Source organism: Eptatretus burgeri, chromosome 3 (genome assembly GCF_056783735.1).
Source record: "Eptatretus burgeri isolate ZD-2024b chromosome 3, Ebu_testis_v1, whole genome shotgun sequence".
Lineage (NCBI taxonomy): Eukaryota > Metazoa > Chordata > Myxini > Myxiniformes > Myxinidae > Eptatretus > Eptatretus burgeri.
In genome coordinates this window covers 58026282-58041416 of record NC_140963.1, presented here as the reverse complement: position 1 = coordinate 58041416, position 15135 = coordinate 58026282, and the positions used below count along the sequence as shown (strand labels likewise).

Genomic DNA, 15135 nt, shown 5'->3' with positions numbered 1-15135 from the left:
GAGCGGGTAGCGAGGAGGTGTCCCCCTCCCCGCGGCAAGGGGGAATAAGGTTGCGGCGCGATTGGACAGGCGGACAGCGTGGTTGTCGCTACAAGAACAAATAATTAGCGTCTGGTCTGCTCGAGGGCAGAACGTATCTCGACGCTGGACTGGACGCATCTCGCTGGCGCTTCTTCTGCTCTCGTCTCGCCGCTGTTGGATTTGGCTGCCCTGATCTGTTCTTTGCCGGCTGGTGCTCCAGGAAGGTGCGGACTTCGAGCCGCGCGAACGCGGCCAGGTAGCCAGCCACGTTCTCGTCCCTCAGCTCAACTTCCCTCCGAGCCGAGGGGGTAATAAAGACCATTTTGGGTCAGTTTCTTTTGGGTGCGAGTGTCTGTGGGCCTGTCTTTAAGTAGGAACTGTTAAGTGCTTGTGCTATACGTTTTCATTTCTTCGTAGTCGGTTTAACTCTGCTCGTGTGTTCCTTCTCCACCTATTGTAAATAAATATCCCTTTGTTGAATGTATCAGCTCGTTTCTGTGTTTTCTTCACTTGTTTTACACGGTGCGTGTTGGCGAATTAAAAAAGGCCGTTGTTGCCGTAGTTGTGTGCATTTGGACCGACGGGACCTCGGTAACCATCCGCTCGGGTTACGCACGGGTCGAGCACGCATACGGCTCGTCCCGTACGAGTGCTGTCGGGGGTGTGAATCCTCGGCAGCTCGCCACATGGGCCTCTAGGTATTTTGAAGTTTGGCAAATAACCTTGTCCCACGTGGTCGATTTATTGACGATTCACGGTCCTGTGATTCCGGGTGTTCGGTAGTCGACCATACTGCTCCACCTAGCTGTCGTGCTCGCAGCAGACTCCACAACAATATGTTCTCATCGTCTCCAAGCAAGGTGAGGTAGCGCACATGCAATGATGACAGGTATTCTGCTCCTTGATTTGACACCAAAGTTACGTCGATATGCTTCTGGAGTTCCTGGAATGCTGCTTTGTGAGCGGCCAACATTGAAGACATCATGTCGTCATCTTTCTGTACTGCGGTTTGGCAATGATGTATGTAATTTCTCCTGTAGGAGTGGTGATATTGTACTTCCTTTGCCTTCATGCCAAGACCTCCTAGCTTTGCAAGCATCACGGTATCTTGTGCAAGTTCAGCTGCATTTTTTACGCTTTCCTCACCCATGTCAGTCATACACGTCCCCAACACTTCCCGCTTGCCTTTCCCAAGTGACTTAGTGATAGAATTGCAGAACAGGCACTTTTTCTCAAAGATGCCTGTAGAACTTGCCTCTGTGTGTTCTTCAGAACGCAGTACGTGTGGTCATGATGAGCCAGCTGAATCTTGTTCCACATTTGCAATGGACAGTGCGGTGAAATCTTTATAGCACTCTTTGTGATAACCAGTTGTCTGGTCATATGCAGCAGGAAGGCTTATTGTGAAATATTTTGAGTCTTTAACTACTGTGGAATGTCTCTTTTCATGAACAGAATTCACTTTCCACCATGTATTGTCGTCAAAAGGTTTGATTTCTTCGGTAGTTTTACCGTGAATATGGAGAATGAACTTTTTTGAACAACTTTTTGAAGTCAAATTGAGAAACAGAATAGTTCATAGAATCCGGCCAACGATAAGCTTTAGCATGATATCTCATTTTTGGGTGAAGCTTTTGGGCTTGAGTCAAAATTAATTACTTATAAAGTTCGTTCGGAACGTTTACGAAACGAAATGCGTTCACAGGAAATTATAGGGTACCCCTATAAAAACGCGATTTGTGGAAAACTGTCCAAGTGGATTTTTATCAGACCAGCATATTCAAATTCTAGACATTTTCACTCGAGAAACAACTATCAGATCTTTTGGCGAACAAAACAAATAAACCTTTGTGGGCTCTTGGGCTAATACCCTGAACCATATGTGAAGATAGTAGTGGTTGACCTGAATGGAGAGCAGAAGTGGCCAGCTTGCCATAGCCTGTGGTAAGTGTTTCTGTCCAATATATTGAATTGAACAATAGATTGGACATTGTTCCACATGCCCTGCTCAGTGTGAAGCTTCTGCCATATGTTCTGCACGTCTTCACCTTCCAACAGCTCCTACACCACAGTGCAACCTTTTAGCTACAACTCTCCATCGTTTATCTCAGTTGCAGCTTTCATAACATCCTTAGCTCAAAACATCGATAATTTTCACAGAAATATTGTCTATTTCGATTGTCATGGTGTCCATCCCCAGTGGACGATCCATGCAACTAAAGACATAACTTTCCTCGTTATCATCTTGAGAAGCTGTACCCATGAAATGCAGAGTGATCTTGGGAGTTTGAGGTGTCCAAACGGATTTGCCGGTTTCTTGCTGTGCAAGGTCGGCTGAAATGGTTAAGTTTATGACGGTAATTGCACAATTTCCCATTTGCAGGCCAATAGTCATCACCGTATATGTGACCTGTGGCTCCACATCCATAGCAAGATTTTGATGTGCTGAAACTTCTTGTGATGTTGCCAGATTTTGTGTTACGTTGTTTCCACAGGCGAATCATTTGAAGTTTGTCGAGAATGAGTTTTGTGAATAACATTAACAGCCTCAGTGTTGGGTTTTCGACAGTCCTTTCTTCCATTTGTGTGGCTTCAGTCTCGGACACTTCCATAGCCCAATGTATTTGTCGCATGGTGTCAATGTTCAAATCGGAATCACTAAGGAGATATCTGCGCAGGCATGGTGATGCAGCACACTAATCTATTATTTGATCTTACATTACCTCTCATGATTCTTAAGCTCACATATTCTCACGAACTGCCGAAGACAGGTAAGGTAATTAGCAATCTACCCCGACTACGCTTGTCCAGCATAGCAAAACAGGTGACGTTCAAATGAAGCATTTTGCCGAGGCTCAAAGTGTTCGTTAAGTTTTGTGATCGCAGTGTCAAAAGTTTCCCATAATCGCTGAGACTCTCAAAGAAGTTTGTGCCTCTTCGCCAGCAATGTGAAGCAGAACAGCACTTTTTGTTCCTTCTCAGTAATGGTAGCTCTCACTTTGTCACGATTTCCTCAATTGCTGCGCAGTATTGTATTCGTCACCAATGTCAAATGGTGGTGGAGCCGGAAAGTCTAACTTCTGTGCCATTACTTTCAGTCGCCAATATAATGTTCTTCCACACCAGGAAAACATTGTTCGTTTGACACAGGCTTTAATCAAACTCCACACCACCACAGCACATCAAACGGCCATTCAGCTTCCTCCTTTCACACATCAATCCTTCATTCCTTCACACGGTCTCCCTTACACCAGAACACCACAGTAAATGTACAAAAATTCACATTGTGTATTACCAATTACTAATATTTTGCTACGTTTGTGGGGGGAGTTGTAGATATTACCTTACAACAGTAAGAAATGCATAGATTATTATGGTCTGTGTACAAGTAGCTAGAAATATCATTGTAATAAGCAGTGAACTGTTAACTTAAGAATTGCGTTGTTTAAATGTGCACCATACGAGGGATGGTGCATGGTAATAATTAATTAGGGTTGAAGGTAAGGAATTGTACGTGCAGCCTCCTATAATCACCAGGTAGGGAACTGGGTAAAGCCTTAGAGAGAGAGGGGAGGAGTGTTTCGTCACCCCCAGAGGGGAAGAGCTTGGATCACCTCACAAGGGGCAGTGTTGTCCAGAGAGGGAGGGGAAAACTTTTTTAGGGGTGGGGTGATCTCTTTTTTTCAGGTGGGGGGGGGATTTTTCCTTGTCCCACGGTGGGGTTAAGGCCCACCCGGTTTTTGTTCCCTTTCCCCATCTGTGCTCAAGTCTGGTGTGGGGTGCCATGGATTTCACAGTTCGCATGTAAATAATTATTAATTTAATTCCCTTTCTTCCCCTTCCTCATCCTGCCATCGTACCTTCTGTCGAGACACCACCCCCTGGTTATTTTTGTGTGGGAAATAAACCCCCGTTTTAAAAGAGCCAAGGTTTGTGTGTGCTTCTAGCATTCCTGCGTGCACAAAGCCACAATTATTCAAATGCAGTCCAAAGGAGTTAAAAGCTGTTCAGTCAATCCGTTCAGTGGCTGATGTTAATCAGCCCCCAACAAGACATTTGTTGTTTAGGAGTGGGATATTAGAATCCAAGGACTTTTAAATTTAAAGCCATTTGGTGTTGGTAGAGCACAGTGGAGTGCGCTGCAAATTTAAAGGCAACCAAAGGTGGATGGAGGTTGTGTTTTCAACCCTGTCTGTCAATTTGTAAACAAACCATCTCAAAAAAGTTGTGGACGGATTTGGACGAACCGTGGTGGGCAGGTTGGGTATGTAACAAGGAAGAATCAATTTGATTTTGCTGAAGATCCGAATCCGGATCCTATAATTTTTTAAGTGGCTTTTTTCACCATTGAGTGACAGCACAAAAACGATACATAGCACGATATCGGAAAAAAGTTGTGGACAGATTCAGACGAAGCTTGGTGTACGAGTTGGTTGGGTGAGGAGAACAAGCAGATTAAATTTTAGTTCCGGCCAAATCTGGCCCATCAGTGGAATACAAAACGTAAAATAATCAACCTGGTGGAGGTATGCGCTCTATCGACTAAGTGCCCGTCTAGTTTTTTTTTGAATTGGCGCACGTGGGACTCTCCAAACGCATAAGATGGCAAATGTGCGCATAATGGCTGATGCTGGAGGCCACCAGGGAAGAAGCAAGCGGATGAGCGGAATCGAGAATAAGGAAGGAACCTCCCCTATTCCTGGCATTACCCATGCTCCTATGGGATCAGAGCCGGTGACTGGTGAAGTAGGAGCGATGCCACTACAGGTCTCTTTGGAGCTAATGATGGCACGACTGATGAGGAATTTAGGGAAGAAAAATCGATAAGCGTAAAAAAGGAAATGAATAAAATGAGAGAACAAGGTGACTGAATGGAGGGTCAAATTAATAAAAATAAACATGATTTGAAAAACGATAACAGAAATAATACGAGAAGGGCACTCAGTGGAGTGTATACCTCTGCCACCGAATGCCTGATCCATGAGAACACATCAGGCCCAATACATTTTTGAAATATCATGCTCTACAGTACTATATCGTTTTTGGCCCGATCTCTCAATGGTGAGAATCACTTTATAATTAAATAATTCTCGTATCCAGATTCGGATCCGTATCTTCACCAAAATCTAATCAATTCGTCCTTGTCACACACCGAACCTGCCCACAAAACTTCATCCGGATGAGTCTACAACTGTTTGACATATCCTGCACACAGACAGACAAACAAACAAGACAGAGAGGGGTGAAAACAACCTCCTTCACCTCCGGTGACAGAGGTAATAAATTGTGTATTGTGCAAACATGTTGGACACCCTTGCCTTTCTCTCAAAGTTCAGATTAAAACTTTAATTTACCATATTACAGTACACCCTGCAGTACCACAGGGGTTAGGAAACCAAGGACAAATGACCCCTCTCTGTTTCCTGGAAAAATTTCCTGGAAAATGCTGTAATAGATAAAACCGTGATCATGGAAACCAAGGGCAAATGGTAAAAGGGAGATTCGGTTCCTGGACTTCAATAAAATATTGAAGAAGATCGATGGCATCCAGAAATAAACACATTACAATTGAAATTAACATGTAAATATACAGTGCCTATAGAAAGTCTACACCCCCTTTCAGAATTTTCACCTTTTGGTGCCTTATAGCCTGGAATTAAATTGCATTAAATCAGACTTTTTCCACCTTCATTTACACATTGTACGTAACCCACAACTTCTGAGTGAAAAACGAATTTCAGAAAATTAATTTAAAATAGAAACCATTCCGGAGATTCTGAAGCCATGTAGCACAAAGTTTTGTGGTCTGATGAAACCAAGATGGAACTTATTGGCCTAAATTCAAAACCAACACAGCACATCACCCAAAAAAATACCATCCCTACTGTGAAGCACGGTGGTGGCAGCATCATATTATGGGAATGTTTCTCGTCAGCAAGGACTGAGGCACTTGTTTGGATAGAAGGGAAAATAGATGGAGAAATATACAGAAAATCCGAGAGGAAAACATGCTGCCCTCTGCTTCAGGTCATTGTCATGCTGAAAGGTAAACTTCCATCCCAATTTCACCTTTCTTGCACACAGCCAAAGTTACACTGGAGTGGCAAAGGAACAAAAAATAAATGTCATTGAGATGAATGTCCCAGTCAGAGCCCCAACCGAAATCTAATCGAAAATCTGTGGCATAACTTAAAGATTGCTGTCCATCAACGCTCCCCACGCAACTTCACTGAGCTTGAACAGTTTTGTCCAGAAGAACGGGCAAATATTGCCCAATCAAAGTGTGCAAAGTTGGTCGAGACCTATCCCAACCAACGCACAGCTGTAATTACTGTCAAAAGTGCTTCAACCAGGTATTAACTCAGGGGGGTGGACACTTATCCAACCAAGATATTCGAGTTTTGTATTTTAATTAATTTTCTGAAATTTGTTTTACACTTGGAAGTTGTGGGTTACGATATGTAATTAAAGGAGGAAAAGTCTAATTTAATGCAATTTATGGCCAGGCTTCAAGGCAAGAAAAAGTGAAAAATTTGAATGGGTGTGTGGACTTTCTATAGGCATTGTAAATATAAAGCATGCTAACAATGAAATAAACATGCAAATTAAACAAAAGCACAAGACTTTTACCTTTTCAATTTATTCCAAAACAGCGAGGTGGGTGAGCGTAGAGATATTATGTACGCATTCGTACTGTACTCTGCCGTAACTAGCAAACACAAGATTTAGCTCTGAGGTGATGATTATGCCGTTGGAGGGGGGAGGGTGGAAGTGAGAAAGAGGTGGATGCAAAATTTGATGGGTGTTGGATCATCGGGAGCACAACAAAGTCACCTGCTACGTTTCTACATAGAAGAAGGGCAATGCGATCTTTGGCCACCTTGATCCAGTGCAGATCTTCCCTGCTTTGACAGGAAGGTGTGAGATGGCATCCTCTTCCAAAATAATCCCATCTCTTTGGCGGTAAAAAAATGGTCCGGCATAAATTCCTTTGCCTAAATTTGTTCCATGAGCCATGGATGACGTGGAGCCTTCTGTCTCGGGTGCCTCGTGAAAATGTTGGTAAATCTGTAACGGTTTCTCCCGTACATCGGTCCCCTCAAAGGCCCGGTAAATCCACAATGGCTTCTCTCGTACAGAGGTCCCCTCAAAGTCTGGGTAAATCCACAATGATTTCTGCCATACATAAGAGTCCTTCAAAGGAATTTTTTTCTGTTTGGTCCTCGATCCAAACATTAAGCGCTTTTTCTATCCTTTCAATATCATGATCACGGGACTGGAATGAGCCTTATGTGCTTTGCGGAGCGGGAACACTTGGACGGATATTTGACGCAGGTTTACACACAGTTGATTCAATGATCTGGTGATGGTGGCCCACAGATGCCACACTTTCACTTCTTGTCGACGTATCTAAAACATCTCAATTTCTTTGCACAACGTCATAACCTTTCTCTGCCTTTTTGCACGATTAATTTTCTCCATCATTTCATGTTTGGGCACCATTATTGACTGTTGTGGTGTTAACTAGATCTTGTAGATCTAGTATTACAGGATCTCCGAATGTCGATTCATGATTAAATGTAGCTTCTTCCCATATGCTGGTGTGCTTAATTCAATTAACGGTGCGTGAGAAACAACAAAAGGCTCATAATGAGAGGGAATCGTACAAGCACACAAGGAATGACTCATCTCAGCTCAAAAACCACAATTGGCCGAAATGAAATACTATGATAATGAAATCGGAACACAATAGGTTTCCCCCAATTGTTAGAAACCTACAATATTTGAGGGTTTACTGTATGCAGTGCTGCCAGCATGCAACCAAGTGTACAAACCTCCATCCTCATGAACAGCTACTCCATCATCTCCATACTTGGTCTTTTTCCCTTTAAATTGGTTTTGATTCCTCTTTCTTCCACCTTCAAACTTCTTCCCACCTTTTCCACCACGTCGCCCTGGGGTGTAGCACCACGTAGGTTGCACAAACAAGTTAATGAGTCCTCAAACTTTATCTTACCTCCTCTCTCAGTGCACAATGTGCAATCCCACACAATCCTCAAAGCTCTTGTCTCACCTCGGGTCCAACTGCGCACTTTGTTCCACATATCCTGCTGCTCAGTTATAAGCTTCTGCCACATGTTCTGTGCATTTTCACCTTCCAACAGCTCCCACACCACAGTACAACCTTTCAGCTTCAACTCTCCATCGTTTGCCTCAGTTGCCGCTTTTAAAACCTCCTTAGCGCCAGATGCAAAACGGATAAAGCCCTGCATGGCGGCACAGCAAAGAAATAAATAAGGGAGAAAAGGTACAAAAAAAAGTTAATTATGGTCATTCTAAATAAATACTGCACAAATCTCACTCAATCTTAATACACACACATTCTGTGTGGAGTCTGCATTACAGACAACTCAGCCTCTATCCAAGTCTGGTGTTGAGCACACATTAGGCAAGCAAGTTTGCTTAAAAATCATGAAATTGCCATCGAGTACTTCTTGGTTTTTCTGTTTGTAAGGGTTTGAATAAGGATTTTAAAGCAGGGTTTTACATGTATGGGGGAGGGATGGCAGGCGAGAGGAGTGGGCACAGGGGGGGGGGTATGAGAGTGAGGGTGTGAACGTGAGAGATAGAGCGACAGCGGCACGTGACCAGAATCGAGCGGTCATATTAAAATAAAAAAAACGGACATGTGCCGAGGCCCAGGGTCTATTGTGCCTGATGAAGCTGGCCAGACGCTGCCCTGAGACCGGGTCTACTCTCGCTTTTTTGCTCAAATTAGCTGAGTCGATCTAGTTTTAACTTTTGGTTGGAAGCGCCTTCTACTTCTTAAAAAAATAATAAGCTTCCTTCCATCGGAAACGGTCAAAATATTATATTGTTGCGGTTCTCGGAACCGCATGCATCCAACAGACAGTGGTCCCGACAGTTATTCCATTAATATACATGCAGATAGTCCCTTTCTTTTTGTCGAGCGGGATAACAGGGGCATGTGTTGCGATGATCTCATAGCTAGGTTTGCTTACATCATTTTTTCTTCATTTCGGCCCTCCTCTTCTTTTTGTCTGACTATTCCTGAGGTAAATCTGAGCCACGTGTGCCTTCGCTGTGAGGTGGGCCCTCATGGAGGCCAGCGCGTGCGGCGCCGCTGTGAAGAAACGACGTCGCAGAGCCCTCGTTCCCGAGCTAGCCCGAATTGTAATTAACGTTCCACTGCACGTCTGTCTTGCCTTCCTCCTCCCTCCTCTCTCCTTTCCCCTCCACCTCTATCTCACCCCAACCCCTCTTTTTCTCGCTCCCCCTTTGGTATTACCGTCAGTAAAGCAATGGGTGATATTTGCTAGTACTTAAGATGGTGGTGCAGCAGAGACAAACATGAGCCAAATAGCCTCCTCCTGCATCAAGGTTCCTTGTTCAGATTTATTGGTCCCGGATTGATGTGGTCACAAACTATCGCAAGCAACAGACACTATCAGGTTTTGCAGCAAAATCGCATCCTCATTTCATCCATTGTAAAGATGGAACTTCAGTGTTTTCCGTGAAGTTCATATAGGAGAGGACGGTGATGGGGAAATCCAACAATGGATGCTATTTCTGTATTCACCTACATGGACAGACGGCCTCATGCCTGGCGGACATCTGATCAGGTAACGAGCTTGCAAGCTTTTGTGCAAACCCAGTTAACTTCAACAATACCTCATAAAAAAACCGCCATGGGAGTAATTCACAAAATTGTGGTCATGATGCGCTTGCATTAAGCCTGGTGTTGGTGCAGTGGTTAGGGCAGCGGCTTGGGATCCAAAAGGTCCTGAGTTCAAGCCCCGTTGAGCCACTGAATTAATACACCAGGGGGTTGACTCAGCCTGTCATCCTTCCGAGGTCGGTGAAATGAGTACCAGTGTACTGGGCCGGTGTATACCCCGGTTAAAAATAGGTGTACCAGATCCCTGTGTCGCAAGAGGCGACCAGGGTTGCGTCAGGAAGGGCATCCGGTGTAAAAAAAAATGTGCCAAATCACTATGCGGATCATATGGATGATCCACTGTGGCGACCCCTAACGGGAAGAGGAAGAAGAGGAAGAAGAGGAAGAAGAAGAGGAAGAAGAAGAGGAGGAAGAAGAGGAGGAAGAAGAGGAGGAAGAAGAGGAGGAAGAAGAGGAGGAAGAAGAAGAAGAGGAAGAAGAAGAGGAAGAAGAAGAGGAAGAAGAAGAGGAAGAAGAAGAGGAAGAAGAAGAACTTGCATTACAACCCACCCAGATGAAATGGGTTATACCAGATGAACCCACCCCCATATATATGCCAACCCACCCAGAACAAATAAATCAGCAAATCAGAATAGCACCTCAATCACCTATAATTGCAGCCTTTTGATGACGAAAATTGGGAAACCTCCATATGGGTCGTTACAAAAATACAGATTTCCGTCCACATACAGTTGTGGCCAAAAATATTGGTACCCTTGCATTTTTTTCAAACAACTCACAATTTTATCGAAAAATAGGTTGAGATTGACAAGTGTTTGGTCTCCACAATACTTCATTTCACTGCTAATATTATAGAACCTTTGTTTTTGATTCAGAACTTAATATATACTTTTAAATCAGAAAATAATAATTGACACGACTTAATTTTTGGTAGCACAACCTTTGGACAAAATATCTGCAGCCAAGCACTTCCTTCAGCCATGAATGAGCTTCCCACACCTCTCTCCTGGCAGTTTGGCCCACTCTTATTGTGCAAACTGCTCCAGTTCTCCCAGATTTGAAGGGTGCCTTCCCTCAACTGCTGTTTTCAGATCTCCCCACAGGTGTTCAATTGGATTTAGATCTGGACTCATTGCTGGCCACTTCAGAACAGTCCAGTGTTTTGTTTTGAACCATTCTTGAGTACGTTTTGAAGTGTTTGGGATCATTGTCCTGCTGCAAGACTCATAACCTTTGACAGAGACACAGCTTTCTCACACTGGGTTGAACATTGCGCTCCAAAATGCCTTGGTAATCTCCCAATTTCATGATACCATGCATACATTACAGGCACCCAGTGCCAGAGGCAGCACAGCAACACCAAAACATCACTGAACCTGCTCCATGTTTCAATATAAGGAAGGTGTTCTTGTCTTTGAAGGCTTCATTTTGTTTTCAGTAAACATACAGATGATGTGCTTTTCCAAAAAGCTCTAATTTGGTCTCATCTGTCCACGGGACATTCTCCCAGAATGATTTTGGCTTGTTCAGGTGCGTTTTGGCAAACTCTGGTCAGGCTTTCTTAGGTGTCTCTCAGCAGTGGGGTCCTCTTGGGTCTCCCACCATAGAACCCCCTTTCATTGAGTTGGCGACAGATGGTGCGAGTTGAAACTGTCATACCTTGCGTCTGAAGGTCAGTTTGAATCTGTTTGGCAGTTGATCGAGGTGCTTCCTCTACCATTTGAACAATCCTTCACTGCAACCTTCGATCAAGTCTTCTCGCATCCATACCCAGGGAGGTTAGCTACAGTACCATGGGCCTTAAACTTCCTGATAACATTGCGTATGGTGGACACAGGAACATCAAGGTCTCTGGAGATGGACTTGCAGCCTTGAGATTGTCCATGTTTGGCTACAATCTTGTGTCCGACCTCCTCAGACAATTCTCTGGTTTTCTTTCGATTCTCCAAGCTCATTGCGGTACACACAGTGACACAAAACAGCAGAATGATTCCTTTTCTCCTTTCAAACTGGTTGAATGAGTGATATTTATATTATCGGCACCTGCAACTCACCACAGGTGAGTTCAATTCCAAATAAAAGGACAATCACCCGCTTGAAATCGAATGATTTCTAACAGCTTCCAAAACATGCCAATAATATTGTCCAGGCCATTTTAGAATTTCTGTGTGGAATAAGCTAAGATTTCATACTTTTTTCAGCTTTTTTTTGGTTCTGTTCCACTGCAAACCAAAGAAATACTTGTTCAGGTTCAGGTACGTTTTGGCAAAATCCAGTTGGGCTTTCTTATGTCCCTCTCTCAGCAGTGTGGTCCTCCTGAGCCTCCTACCATAGAATCCTCTTATATGTGGACACCAAAATATTTTTTAATTTCAACAATTTTCTGGAAGAAATGATGCATTGTTTGAAAAAAAAAAAAAAGTGCAAGTGTGCCAATATATTTGGCCATGACTGTATGGAAGAGTTTCACCCATGAACGAGCTTGTATCTAAATCTGGGAAATACAATGAAAAGTAATGCAAGAATAATTTTTCAATCTTATACAGTTCATAAACTTGTCAGGTTATAGACAAAAGTTCATGTCAAATCTGAAGCACCATTGTAATTCAGAAAAACGATATGGTAGAAAGTTTGGATGTTTAATTGAGAAAAAAAACTTTTATTTGAAGTACCTTTTGCAATAAAATTCTAGATTATGTCACAGAAAAACAATATTCGCCCAAATAAAGCATAAACATCACCTCAATCGCTCCACGGGTAAAGCTAATCCACTGAATATCGCCATGCTCTCCAAACAAATCATGCAAGTCTTCCCTGGTTGTCTCAGCATCCAGCTCCCCAGAGAACTTTAGCAGACAGTTCTCTTGGAACTGCAGTTTCAACTGCAACAACAGTCAGAAATCTACATACCGGTACACACAAGTTGGGTCAACAGATCAATAATGGGTTTAGACTTTAGTAAAGCATCAATAAAATGTTTATTAGCCAAGATCAAGTCATAAATAAGCTCAGTTGAAAGTCAAAGCCTAGACTCTAGGCTCGACCAACCACACACGCATGCACAGTTCAAGCTCTACCCCTTTTCCGGTTGAAAAAGTGATGCAAAACGATCCAAACCAATGTGAGATGGGAGGCGGGTAGAAGTCATGTGACATTGACGAGGAGTCGTTGAAGGCATCGTTATTTCATGTTTTTACATCAATTTGAATAAGAATTTAAAGTCCTCTCCTCTCCCCATTTCAAGATGTATGGTACATATATTTATGACAACTAATTTATGACAATATTTGCTGACAATCATAGCAAGGAATAACAAGGAAATTAAACACTGGAGGAGGCTATTCAGCCCATCATCCCGGCACCACACCGATACCAGAATAACAAAAAAAAAAATCTGGCAAAACGACTCAATATCATTGGAGGAATAGGGAGAGGAGTGGAGATGAGAAAAGTGTGGCAGGATCAGGGACCACACACACTATCCTTTGATAAGAACCCACCCCCCTCACAGACGTCACAGATTACATAATCACCCATCCATATCACTGTACCTCTCAACAATGATCCTCTTGGTATCTATCGAATTACAATTTAAACTTATCTACTACTGTTTCTGCTGCCACCACTTTTCCAGGGAGACCATCACATGCATGAACTACTCCGAGTGAAAGACCTCTGCCATACCAGCATATTAACTCTCCTCTTCTTTACTCTCAGGCTATGGTCACTGGTCGTATCACTGTCTATTCTACTGAAGAACTTCAGCACTTGTTTTGTCTCCACTCATTATTATCTTAAACATCTCTATCATATACCCTCGGAATCTCCTTCTTTCTCATGTACAAAGTCCTGTTTCCTTCAGCTGCTCCTCATAGCTGAGTCTACCTAGGCCCGGAATCAATCGAATAGGCCTATACCAGATCCTCTCTATGGCAGCTATGTCTTTCCTGAGTTGTGGTGACCAAAATTGCACAAAATATTCTTTATGTCTCACTAAGTTCCTATAGTGTTAAAACGAACTCTTGATTTATAATTTATCCACTGGCAAATACAACCTAAAACCCTGTTAGCTTTATCTATAGCTGCCTGGCATTGTCCTGTCTGCTTATCCCCCCCCCCAGCTCATGCCTATTACCACACCCAGAACCTTTTCCTGTGTGACACTCCAAAACTGCCCCTTGCATTATGCAAGCTCCATTTTCATGTTTTCGGATCTACAAGGACGGCCAATCCAACTATGCCAAGTGCTGCACTGCACAAAAGTTCCCATCAAGCACCAACATCAACTGGTCGATCCTTCAACCCCGCTTGAGAGCGTTCAAACACTGCAGCCAAATGAAGAGTTCCTTAGATTACCAGCTTGCACACATGGCTCAACTGAAGCAAAGGTTCCATTTGGCAGGACATTCACATGCCGCACTATTTGCATGGCTCCACCTCGCTCTCTACCATGATACAAACCATTTCTACCATGGCATTTTCCAAAACAACATGAAATTTCCCACTTCTACAACATTCCTTTGAGGGTATATTTACAGCAGAGTAAATATTTATCAATTTCATGTCATACACTTCACTAATTCTGATAAACTATTTGCTGTGCCTCAATGTGCTGCTTTGCTGCTTATAATCCCTCAATTAATTTATAGCATCGATGTACAAGTAGATTATATGAAATTAAATTAAAGTTGCGAATGAACATCTCCAGACACAGAATTTCAACTTACAAAATCGTTTTCATCATTCTTTGCACTTTCAGCTTCCCTATAAAGCAGGAGAAAAACAAACACAAAAACAAAAACACCATCAGATGATAAAGCACCTGGGGTCATGCAAACTCATTTCATGGCCCACAAATAACCATCTCAGATGTTGAACTTTGTTCTAAAATAATCTTTATGGATAAAATCATCTTAAAAAAACAAGAGTATGGGTAAGAGGGCAGTTTTGGGTTGTAATCCATTTAAAATAGGCCAAATCTTTTGTGCTATTTTATAAACTCACAAATTGAGTGTTTTATTGACATTTTTGGAGGTGTGTGTATATATAAAATCTTCTTCTTCTTTCGGCTTGCTCCCGATAGGGGTCGCCACAGCGGATCAACCGTCTCCATTTCGCTCTATCCTCCACATCTTCCATTGACACTCCAACCACCCGCATGGCCGCCCTCAGTATTTGCCCAAGTATTTAATCCATGAACCTCTTCTTTGGCCTTCCTCTTCTCCTCCTGCCTGGCGGCTCCATCTTCAACATCCTTCTCCCGATATATATATATATATATATATATATATATATATATATATATATATATATATATATATATATATATATATATATATATATATATATATATATATATATATATGTATGTAGTTACGGCTGTGGAAATTCGCAGAACACCATATAGGTTCTTA

At 42.8% G+C, this 15135-nt stretch overlaps 1 protein-coding gene across 2 annotated transcripts in view; it reads right to left on the bottom strand.

The window, feature by feature from the left end:
- SSB (small RNA binding exonuclease protection factor La) overlaps positions 1-15135 on the bottom strand; it is a 74646-nt gene that overhangs the window by 6775 nt on the left and 52736 nt on the right. For both annotated transcript variants that reach the window (XM_085873556.1, XM_085873555.1), the window contains exons 8-11: positions 14449-14485; positions 12463-12603; positions 8096-8288; positions 7857-7976 (exon numbers count right to left, since the gene is read on the bottom strand). In XM_085873556.1, the coding sequence (XP_085729682.1) occupies positions 7857-7976; positions 8096-8288; positions 12463-12603; positions 14449-14485 (491 nt within the window). The remainder of the gene's footprint in view (positions 1-7856; positions 7977-8095; positions 8289-12462; positions 12604-14448; positions 14486-15135) is intronic.